Genomic DNA, 9,690 nt, shown 5'->3' with positions numbered 1-9,690 from the left:
GAAGCCATAGCCTAACGTTACAAGCCTACAAGACCTATTAACCTTGTCACATTTATCCAATATACTAGTGGAGAAAAGCTGTTCAAGTCAAGCCTATGGATTACCTGTGAAACATGGTTAGTAAGTATGAACTTTAATCATTTTCATGTAAGCATCTCATTGTGTGACTTCATTTTTGGTATACTTGTGTTGAATATCTTATGAACCAAATAATCACCAATAAAGTCCTTTGGGATCTGTGTAAGTAATCTGTATGTTAATGAAGTATGTGTTAAACTGAATTGAAAATCTCTCGAGTTTATAAGGCTAGTAAGTGTTGTGAATCTATTTGAGCATTTGATTGGGTAAATGAACATTGACATATCACACATGCACGTGACTCTTGAGTAATTATGAATTACATAAAAATGGATTAGTCAGGAGGCCAAGATCAATGGTTGCATATCCATGACTTTAGTTGTTATCTTGACTTGTTGATTGGATTCCTAGTTTTACTTTTATTTTGCTCGGGACTAGCAAAAGTTCAAGTTTGGGGGGATTTGATAGATGCAATTTGTGCACTTAAATTATCCTTATAATTCTTATAGATTGTTAGTTTTTTGAGCGGAATTATGCGGCTTTTGTTATTTTTTGATGTGCCTACAGGAATCTAGGTAAGGCTACTACATGGGCGCGAAAAGGAACGAAAATGACACTTAGAAGAAAATTGTGAGCAAAGTCCAGCAATGAAGGCAGCGAGACCCGCGCATATGCGCGAGTCAGAGGTGCGCATATGCGCGCGAGAGAATTGCCCAACGCACAGAAAGACCCGCGCATATGTGCCGGGCAAGGGCGACGTGGTGTACAGATTTCTTAGGTTTTGTCGTGGGATTTAAAAGAAAAAGAATCAAGAGCCAACAAAGGACAGCCGACACAGGAGAATAAAGGAGAGCAAAAAAGTGAGAGCGGAGGACGGAACACGAAGAACAGAGACAGAAGACGCTTAATCCGGACACGGAGACGCACTTTCATCTCTCTTCAACACGTTTCCAATTCGGTTCTTTACTTTTACGTTTTTAATGTTTACAAACATGTTTTGTATTGATTTAGATTCGAGTATGAACTAATTTATTTTCTATAGATTGACGTAGTTGTGGTCGAACCTATGTTATTGACGTTTTGAATTGTCATTGAATTAATTCATCGTGTGTATTTGTGATTTCTTGTCGTTAATGCTTTTGAATTACTGGCCATAATTCGATTGATCAAATAATTAAGATCCAACACTCGAGAGAGGGGATTGACATTAGGACAGGGGAAATCACATCGTCAGATGTTTATAAATGCAAAAGACGCATGACTCTGGTGAATCCATAAAAAGAACCTTGTTTGCATATATTATGTGCTACGTGATTTTGAATAGACATATTAGAATTAGTAATAGATAATACAGTTCTGTTGATCACTTGAAAAATGGAATAGATAATTGCGAGTTCTTGGTTAGTAAACATGATGCAATTTAATAATGTGTTAGTCAATTTTAATTTAGCATAGGGGAGACCAGACGAAATCATATCTCTAGATTGGTTTACTCACTGAATTTCAACTGCGTGCTAAGAATAAATAGGATTCGTTATTTGCTTTGAATTGATTATCAACTATCTCTTTGATTTTTCTAAATAAAGTTGAACTATGTCAATTATGGTACTTAATATACAGTCTTAAATAAGTACTCCTCGTGGGATCAATATCTGTACTCAAACCAGTACTAAAACTTGACACCGTACACTTGCGGTAGTGAAAATACGCAACAACAATACACCTACTAACATAATATCTCCAATGTGGGCTCTGTTTCCCTACCCAAAATCACTAATCAATCCTCAACCCTTGGAGCTCATCTTATAAATTGTAATTTTGGAGTAACTATATGGTAATTTTTTTCATAGTATTAAATCGTTTTTACGCATCGCGCATGTCCGCAAATTTATTAATTTTTAAAATTTTTTATTGTGTAATCTCTAAAATATAAAAATAATAATTTACAAATATATATATATATATATTTATATTTTTAACGAATCCAACCGAGATCGGGTTGACCTTTTACGGATTAAACGAACAAAAGTGAAAATGACTTGTTTAGAACCCAAACATTCGCCGAGAATATACTCGTCATATCCGCGGAGTGCGTCGGCACACAATGCGTCGCCGCCGCTCTACAGGATCAGAGAGCAATGACGAAGAGGACGAAACGTCGCGCTCACGGCGTGGTGGAAACCTAGAGAAGCGTAAAAGAGTACCCGTTGCCGAGGACAACTGTGAGGCGAATGCTAGGGAGAACTTAAGATTGATCGAGTTAAAGAAGAAGACGAAGAAGAAGAAAAAGAGGAAGGACAAAGATGAGTCCGAGCCTGTGGCGGAGGCGGAGGGGGAGGGGGAGGCGGAGGACCCCGAGAGTGAAACCGACGAGCATGATGACCTGGCTCGGTCGATGGGTGAGGTGGTTAGGGTTTCGGGGACGGGAAAGGAGAAGAGGAATCATTACAAGTCTTTTGAGTACGATGGCTTCCAGTATCATCTCGTGAGTTATTGTGTTTTAATCCGATTGAGATTAGGGATTTCGGTTCTGCTTTTGCTGAAAATTCGTTTTTATTATCAAGAATTAATTTTTGTCATATTAATGTAATATGTAACGTTACCTTTGATTGAATCTTCTGAGTTATGGAAGCATTACAACAGCGTGCAAAATTGACACGAAGAACAATACTGTGCCTCATAATTTGATACGAGAATGTTCGTATAATTGCTTAAAAAAACAGAATGTTCGTATAACTCTGGAAAGAATGCTTGTGTGACCAATGACTTTGAAGGGCTAAGCCAAATGCCTTCAAATGGCATTTAATCCAATAATTATATGGTATGCAACTAATGCAAGCATTACGAAATTGCATCGATGCTGAAAGTTGAGAGTGATTTTGTTTTGTCTCTGCTTTGTTGATATTCTTTTAATCATGTGAGAGAATTGGATGGATACTTATTCTGAGTTCAAGTGCTCCTGTGTTGACTATTGGCAATATTTTTGTATGTATACATGAGTGAAGAATTGAGTTTATGGACCAAGTGCCTGCGCTCTTGGATATTGGACCCCTTTTGAATTCCGGGATGGAACTCGGCTTAGTGGTTGTAGTTGTTTGAAGTCTCAAAAAATTTGGTTTTTCTTATGTTCACACTTTTTTATTTATTTATTTGTAGGAGGATCCTGTTCTTTTAGTTCCTGAGAGAAAGAATCAGAAGCCTTGTGTGGCCATAGTTGAGGCAAGTTCTCTTTTTACGTGAGTTTTCTTAGAGAACACGAGCATGTGGAAAATACCTGTAAAACATTTGAGAATTTTTTTATCACCTTGGTAATCTTCTTTTTGTGACTGAAACTTGGTTATGGATGACATTCGGATTTTTCTGTTGGTACAAATCAACCTAAATTTCTTTTTCTTCTCTCTTGAACTTTGGAAAAAAGATTGATTGAATAAGAAGGGATATGATTGGGAAACATATGGAGCGAAATGTGATAAGCGTTGTAAATCTCTCATGGGTTTTGTTGTGATGATGATGCGATCTTGGCAAAGCTTTGAGGGGTTTTGTCTTTGTCCGTAAACCATAGTTATTTAGGACACAAGGCGCACTAAAACAATAGAGTACCTTAGGCGAAGTGCACGCTTTATCGACAACATCTAGGATAAATTAAATGTATAAGGAGTAGTGGACGATTCAACAACACATAAGAGATATTACCTTGATTGAACGTTGAGTGCAATGAAGAAACTCATAAAACAGCACACCGCACTGTCAGAAAAAAACTTAAAACGCCTCACTGCTTTGTCCAAAAAGAATTGGAGATGAAAAGTCATGTATGCAGGTTTTTTTTATAATTAAATAGCTACAAGCTTTCTAATTAGTTGGGTTGTGATTTAATTATTATTTATGTTAAATATTAACCTTCTTAAAGCGCACGCGTTTGCGCCTCAAGGATTCCTCGCGCCCAGGCAGAGGCGCGTACTTTTTTCAAGTGTTACTCCTGGCTGCGCCTGTCGCCTCGGCTAAGCCAGGCGCACGCTTTTAACAACTATGCTGTAAATGTGAAGCAGTCTTCAATATCAGGTTGTCAAGTGGTTTGCTTTGAGTCAAATCCTTTTCTTCCTCAATTATAGAAAAGAACAGATGGTGTCTTTGGTGGTTTCTTTGAGGTCTTTGCATCAATTTTCAGTTATTTTTATGCGCAGGACATTTACCAGACATTTGATGGAGCTATAATGGTAGCAACACAGAGATTATATCGTCCAGAGGAGGCGGTGAAAGACGGAGGTGGATATTGGCCGTCACGTAATACGAGGGAGGTGTTGTATAGTTTCCACAGAACTGAAGTACCTGCAGAATCTGTTATGCACAAGTGTGTGTTGCACTTCATACCTTCAGATAAGCAGATTCCTCCTCGCAAACAATTACCGGGATTCGTTTTCCAAAAGGTGTATGATACGGAAAGACAAATGGTCTATAAACTTACAGATCAAGATCATGAAATTTATTCAAAGTTTTTGGTGGGAGATTGAAGCAAACTTATTCTTGTAACTCGTTATGCCCATGTAATTCCATTGTCAGTTCTATCATAATCCCCAGGATATATCAATTCCAAATGATGCTCGCACCTGTTTTTCGCTTCTTCCTCCCTCCATTTCTTTCGCTAAATTTTCATTTCTTTTGAAGCCTTAAATACCAATTTCTGATACGAGTAGGGGTCTAATTAAGATTTTAGAAAGAGGCAGAAAAAAATTAATATTTTTTTTGGTGGACAAAATTATAATATATTGTATGTATTTTATTTTAAACACTTTTTACTATAAAATAATAAATTTTATTGCCAAACTCACATCTATTGGGATGGCTCGTCAAAGGATATATATGTTAAAAGGTAGAATCAATATATCATTACAGTGATATTTACAATCATTATATTGTGATATTTTATTGTTATATCATGAGATTTTGTATTCAATATATAGTGAAATTTTGATAAATTGTAAAAAATTTTTTGTGTTGTATAAATTGATGTACAAATATAGATGTACATGTAAACACACTTGTGTCAGAGGGGAAGAGGCTATGTTACTCATAGAGGATAAGTTTTATGTTATGTTAATTAATTATAAAAACGTAAAACCCAAAAAAAATTTAATACTCTTTTCAAACAATCAGTCTAACAAATTAATAAATGATCAAGCCAAATTAATACTGATATTCTATTAATTAATTATAAAAACGTAAAACCCAAAAAAAAAAACTAATACTCTTTTCAAACAATCAATATAACAAATTAATAAATGATCAAACAAAATTAATACTGACAGGTGTAGATTTAAATTCAGATCTAAATGGAAAAATTCTCGATTCATCAAGCTGTGACGACTTAGAACTCAACTCTTCCAAGTCGAAATCTGAAATTTTAGAGTATGCCTTCAAGAATGCAACGTAAAGGTTGTAAATACCCACAGGATATGCAAAATTTGGAAGTTATACGATGCTCATCGATCGGTGTCTTCTTCTTCCACGTACAATTCTTAATGATCGACCTCTTCTTTTCAACTCGTAAAACAACGATCACATCACCAGTCAAATATAAAGTTCAAGGCCCGAGAATCTGGAACACTTGGCTCAATCATCTTGATTATCTCCTCTATTCCTTTTGGAATTTTTTCGAGCATGTTTGAACTTGAGCGTTGGAGTGTTTGCGTTAAGCACCTCAATGCTTCCAGACTTTGCTTCGTAATGTTAGTTGATTACGATGATCGGCCATTTACTCAGATCTTCTCAAATCGGCTAAGATGATTTTTTTCGCAGCATGAATAGTCATTAACTATCATAAATGAATTGTATTTTTTTTTATAGGATCATTGAAAACCTTGATGCTGCTAGAACTTATTTTGAAGATTTTAACCGACTTTGCTAGAACATATTCTTTGCTTAATTGCAATAAAATTAGTATGCTACTATTTGAAAAAATATATATTGCTTTTATACTGGTATCATGTTTGACTTCTGTAGAATCACATTTTATGAGTCTTTGATAAATACAAATGATAAAAATATATCTCTACACTCTTACGAATCATTTATAGTAAATATCGTGCAACACTACTACAAGTACCTGAAAAAGTCGAAGAAGAGGTGTCAACTTTCTCAAGAAGAATCTCTTCCGTAAATCATGTCCAGACTGAGCTTCCTTCTCGCAGAACTCCTGCAAACACAAATCAAACACTCGTGAAACGATGCCATAAGGGTAGGAGTAGGTGTCTAGGAAATAAAATTGTGGTTTGGATTTTATTGACTCATATAAAAACGATCTTTATTTTAATGATATTTTATGTTTTTATCTAATTATTATTTTATATGTATACCCATGCAAAGTGCATGGATAAAAGCCTTGAATATAAAATAAGTACCATGAAATCTGCCTCTCAATATAGATCATGAAATTAATTAGGAGGTGTAATGTATATTCTAAAGTAGTTCCCAGTCGATTCAGCCTCCTAAAATAAGATAAAGATCGGTCAAGCTCAAGAATAGCATTTGTGATGTAAATTAAATGATAAGGGCATGAGATGTCCATTCATACTGTTGAGTATTCATTTGATGTGATACCAAACAACCCTCTCTCGGACTTTCTAAGTGGTTATCTTTATGGTGTGGATTAGTCTGCGATTATGGTTTGTACACAATTACTCCTTTGACCCACGACAACATGGAGGCTCTGCGTAGTAGCATACACTTTAACTCGTTTACCTACTCTATTGACGATCATCATGTGGCCAGGTTGTGTGTTGTAAGACACATTTATTATGATTATAATTAATTATCAAACAATATTGATTTAATTTAAAGTTACAGCAGAAAATAATTTAAAATAGTTAAAATCGACCTCATGACCTGGAAAAATTTCGGCATGACCTCCCCGTAAATAGGACATACCAAAAAAAATTTAAAATACATGTAAAAAAAGGTCTCAAGGATGACGCTGTTGTATTTGTGAAAAATCACACACAAGTGTCGACTATACACAAATTAACAATTCATAAGCAGCAGTTCAAATATGCGACAAGTTTCACAGCAACATATACTAAATACAAACTCACCATTACAGCTTCAAATAACCACACAAACATACAAGACATCTCCCCGAAAAAAAAAGACTACGACATAAAACTTACCAAACTCTAATATAATAAAAATGAACTAACAGAGAGACTTCAACCCTACCAACCAAGAAAGCCTATCTCACTCAAGAGCTCCACGGGCAGAATCTTCGCATGGTGCTGCAAAACTACTCGAGTGACCTACCATGACGCCCAACAACAACCACAATAGCTTCTTTCCAGTATAAAAAATTGATATTAGGATTCTGATATGAAACAATGCATGAACATGACAACATGATAATTTGAGTTAATAAATGGTAGATAACCATAGGAGTAATGCTCGAGCAACAACACACAAGGGAGCTACATCGTTAAACAGCTAAACTGCCCTGCCAAATATACGAGGTATGTCATGTTGTGTCCAATCAAACACCCATAACTCGACCTCTATACAGATGATAGGGATACAACAGGAAGGCACAATAACGAACAATGTACGATGTCAATATTTCAAGTGCATATCACACAGAAAATAGCACCAAAAAATAGACTAATATATTTCGGTATCAGGGATAACTTGACTCGAAAGTCGCTAAATGATTCCGAAATAAATCACCTCATGTGCCAAGAAAATAATACAACAAACAGAAAATGTAACAAGAATGATAGGGCTCAATATGAATGCCATAATATTGTGCCCTATACTAGATGCCATAAAATATGTCAAATAATTAAACATATAAATCAACATGACATTTAATTAACATAAATCACATGAAAAACTTTAATACGAGTAAAACATAATTTATAATTTACCATCATAAGTTACTGAATTGTAACATACCTAAACCTGCTTGAACAACTGCAAAACAACTATCAACTTTCTTTTAAAAATCCTCGACATAAAATTATTAAATGCCCTAAAACGACCGGAATAGCAGCCGGAAATAGGAGAAAAACCAACTAACATATTACGCTTCAAATCCTTATCAAAAGATCAAGAATCAACCAAGAAATCGAACCACCAACTCACCATAAACGAAGGAAGAAGCAGTGTGCAGGTGGGCTCGCGACAACGATCGACGTATCTTAGATTTTCCTCGATTCAGGTCGCTGCTGGGCTGGTTTTGTCCCGAGCTACCTTTGGCATGGTCGGATCCTCGTATCTCAGCAGCGAGGCGACAGTTGGTGGAGGAGGAAGGTGGCCAAAAGGCAAGGAAAAAAATGGAGAAGGGTTGGGGCTTGGGGGCATGGGTTTCTTTCTTTAGTATGTGTGTTTGTATGTGTACATGTATATTGAGTTACTAAAAATAGTAACTCAAGTCCATTTAACCAAGTTTTGTAATTAATTAACACTTGTGTGTCATTTAAACTCTATATGTATTTTATATCGTTTAAATCTCCATTTTTTAAATATATATTTTTAACACACTTACATAAATAATTGTTTTAAATTAATAAACTCGATAATTATTTTCATCATGTCAAATTAATGGATAATTAATTACATGCCATTACAGGTGTAGTTTCGAAATACAGAAGAGCTAATGCATTTTAGTATGAGATTCACCGCTCACCTGCTGGTGAAGATATCTTATGTGATTTGATGAGTCAATAGTGTAAAGAGTCTCTGGCTAAAGCAATACATGTGCTTTTGGGAAATGTGTTTTAGTAGTTGCATATACAATGTCATTATTATTACTCAAATATAAATCATGTTGTTATCAAATTCATTTTCAAATCTCGATAAACCAGTGGTTGCAGATTCGATAAGATATATAAGTTTAAGGGACCGTACTGTATGCTAACATAATCTACTGGTTCTTACAGATACTATCAATGATACCTAAGAGATCATGAAGTGATGCTACTATATGCTCTTATCATGATCCGATGCATGCAATCAGACTTAAGTTTTGACGTTCTTGATCAAGGGGTTGATGAAAAAAATGAGGTTGTTGGAACATTTATGTTTTGGTGTTAACAAATGACTTAGGGCAAAACTGATCTAAGCTAAACTGGTTTACCTAAATTGTACCGGTGAAGCAAAACTGACTCAAAGAAAAATTAATTGTCATCAAAACATTTATCAAGTTATCAGTTTAGAGATCATCATTCATTCTCAAGTATATCGGTTTACACCAGATGGCTAAACTGGTTATTGGATAAGTTTTTCTGTACATTTCTGATACAACCAAATTCAACTGAACTACATCTTGTACGGATGCCAGAGAATGATGACTTGAACAAAAGACGTAGCAACTGATCTTTTTTAGGGTTGTGACTGTTGCAGTTTGAAGTCTATAAATAAAGATGAACATCAATTGAGTAGCTAACACCAAGTTACAAGAACAACAGATATACACTTATAACGACTATTTGTTTCAAGCTTACAAGTTCAAGAAAAACTGATCATACACTCAGACACACTTTACAAAGTATTGTATCTGATCATTGAGGATCATTAAGTACTAAGAATTCTTTGTAATTCATTGTATTCGAGAACAATTTATATATTATTTCT

The 9,690-nt window shown here is 35.2% G+C and overlaps 1 protein-coding gene across 2 annotated transcripts; it reads left to right on the top strand.

Annotated features, from left to right (window-relative positions):
* Window positions 1-2,067: 2,067 nt before the first annotated feature.
* LOC142527765 (ASI1-immunoprecipitated protein 3-like) lies at window positions 2,068-4,640 on the top strand. 2 transcript variants are annotated; one of them, XM_075632689.1, is made up of 3 exons: window positions 2,070-2,563; window positions 3,235-3,297; window positions 4,260-4,640. In XM_075632689.1, the coding sequence occupies exons 1-3, from the start codon at window positions 2,183-2,185 to the stop codon at window positions 4,584-4,586; spliced, it is 771 nt and encodes a 256-aa protein (XP_075488804.1). In that variant the 5' UTR covers window positions 2,070-2,182; the 3' UTR covers window positions 4,587-4,640. The 2 variants fall into 2 exon arrangements, with proteins under 2 accessions (XP_075488805.1, XP_075488804.1); XM_075632690.1 differs by lacking the exon at window positions 3,235-3,297 and having other exon boundaries at window positions 2,068-2,563.
* Window positions 4,641-9,690: the final 5,050 nt, after the last annotated feature.

Source organism: Primulina tabacum, chromosome 15 (genome assembly GCF_025594145.1).
Source record: "Primulina tabacum isolate GXHZ01 chromosome 15, ASM2559414v2, whole genome shotgun sequence".
Classification (NCBI taxonomy): domain Eukaryota; kingdom Viridiplantae; phylum Streptophyta; class Magnoliopsida; order Lamiales; family Gesneriaceae; genus Primulina; species Primulina tabacum.
This window is presented reverse-complemented; position numbering and strand designations above follow the sequence as displayed.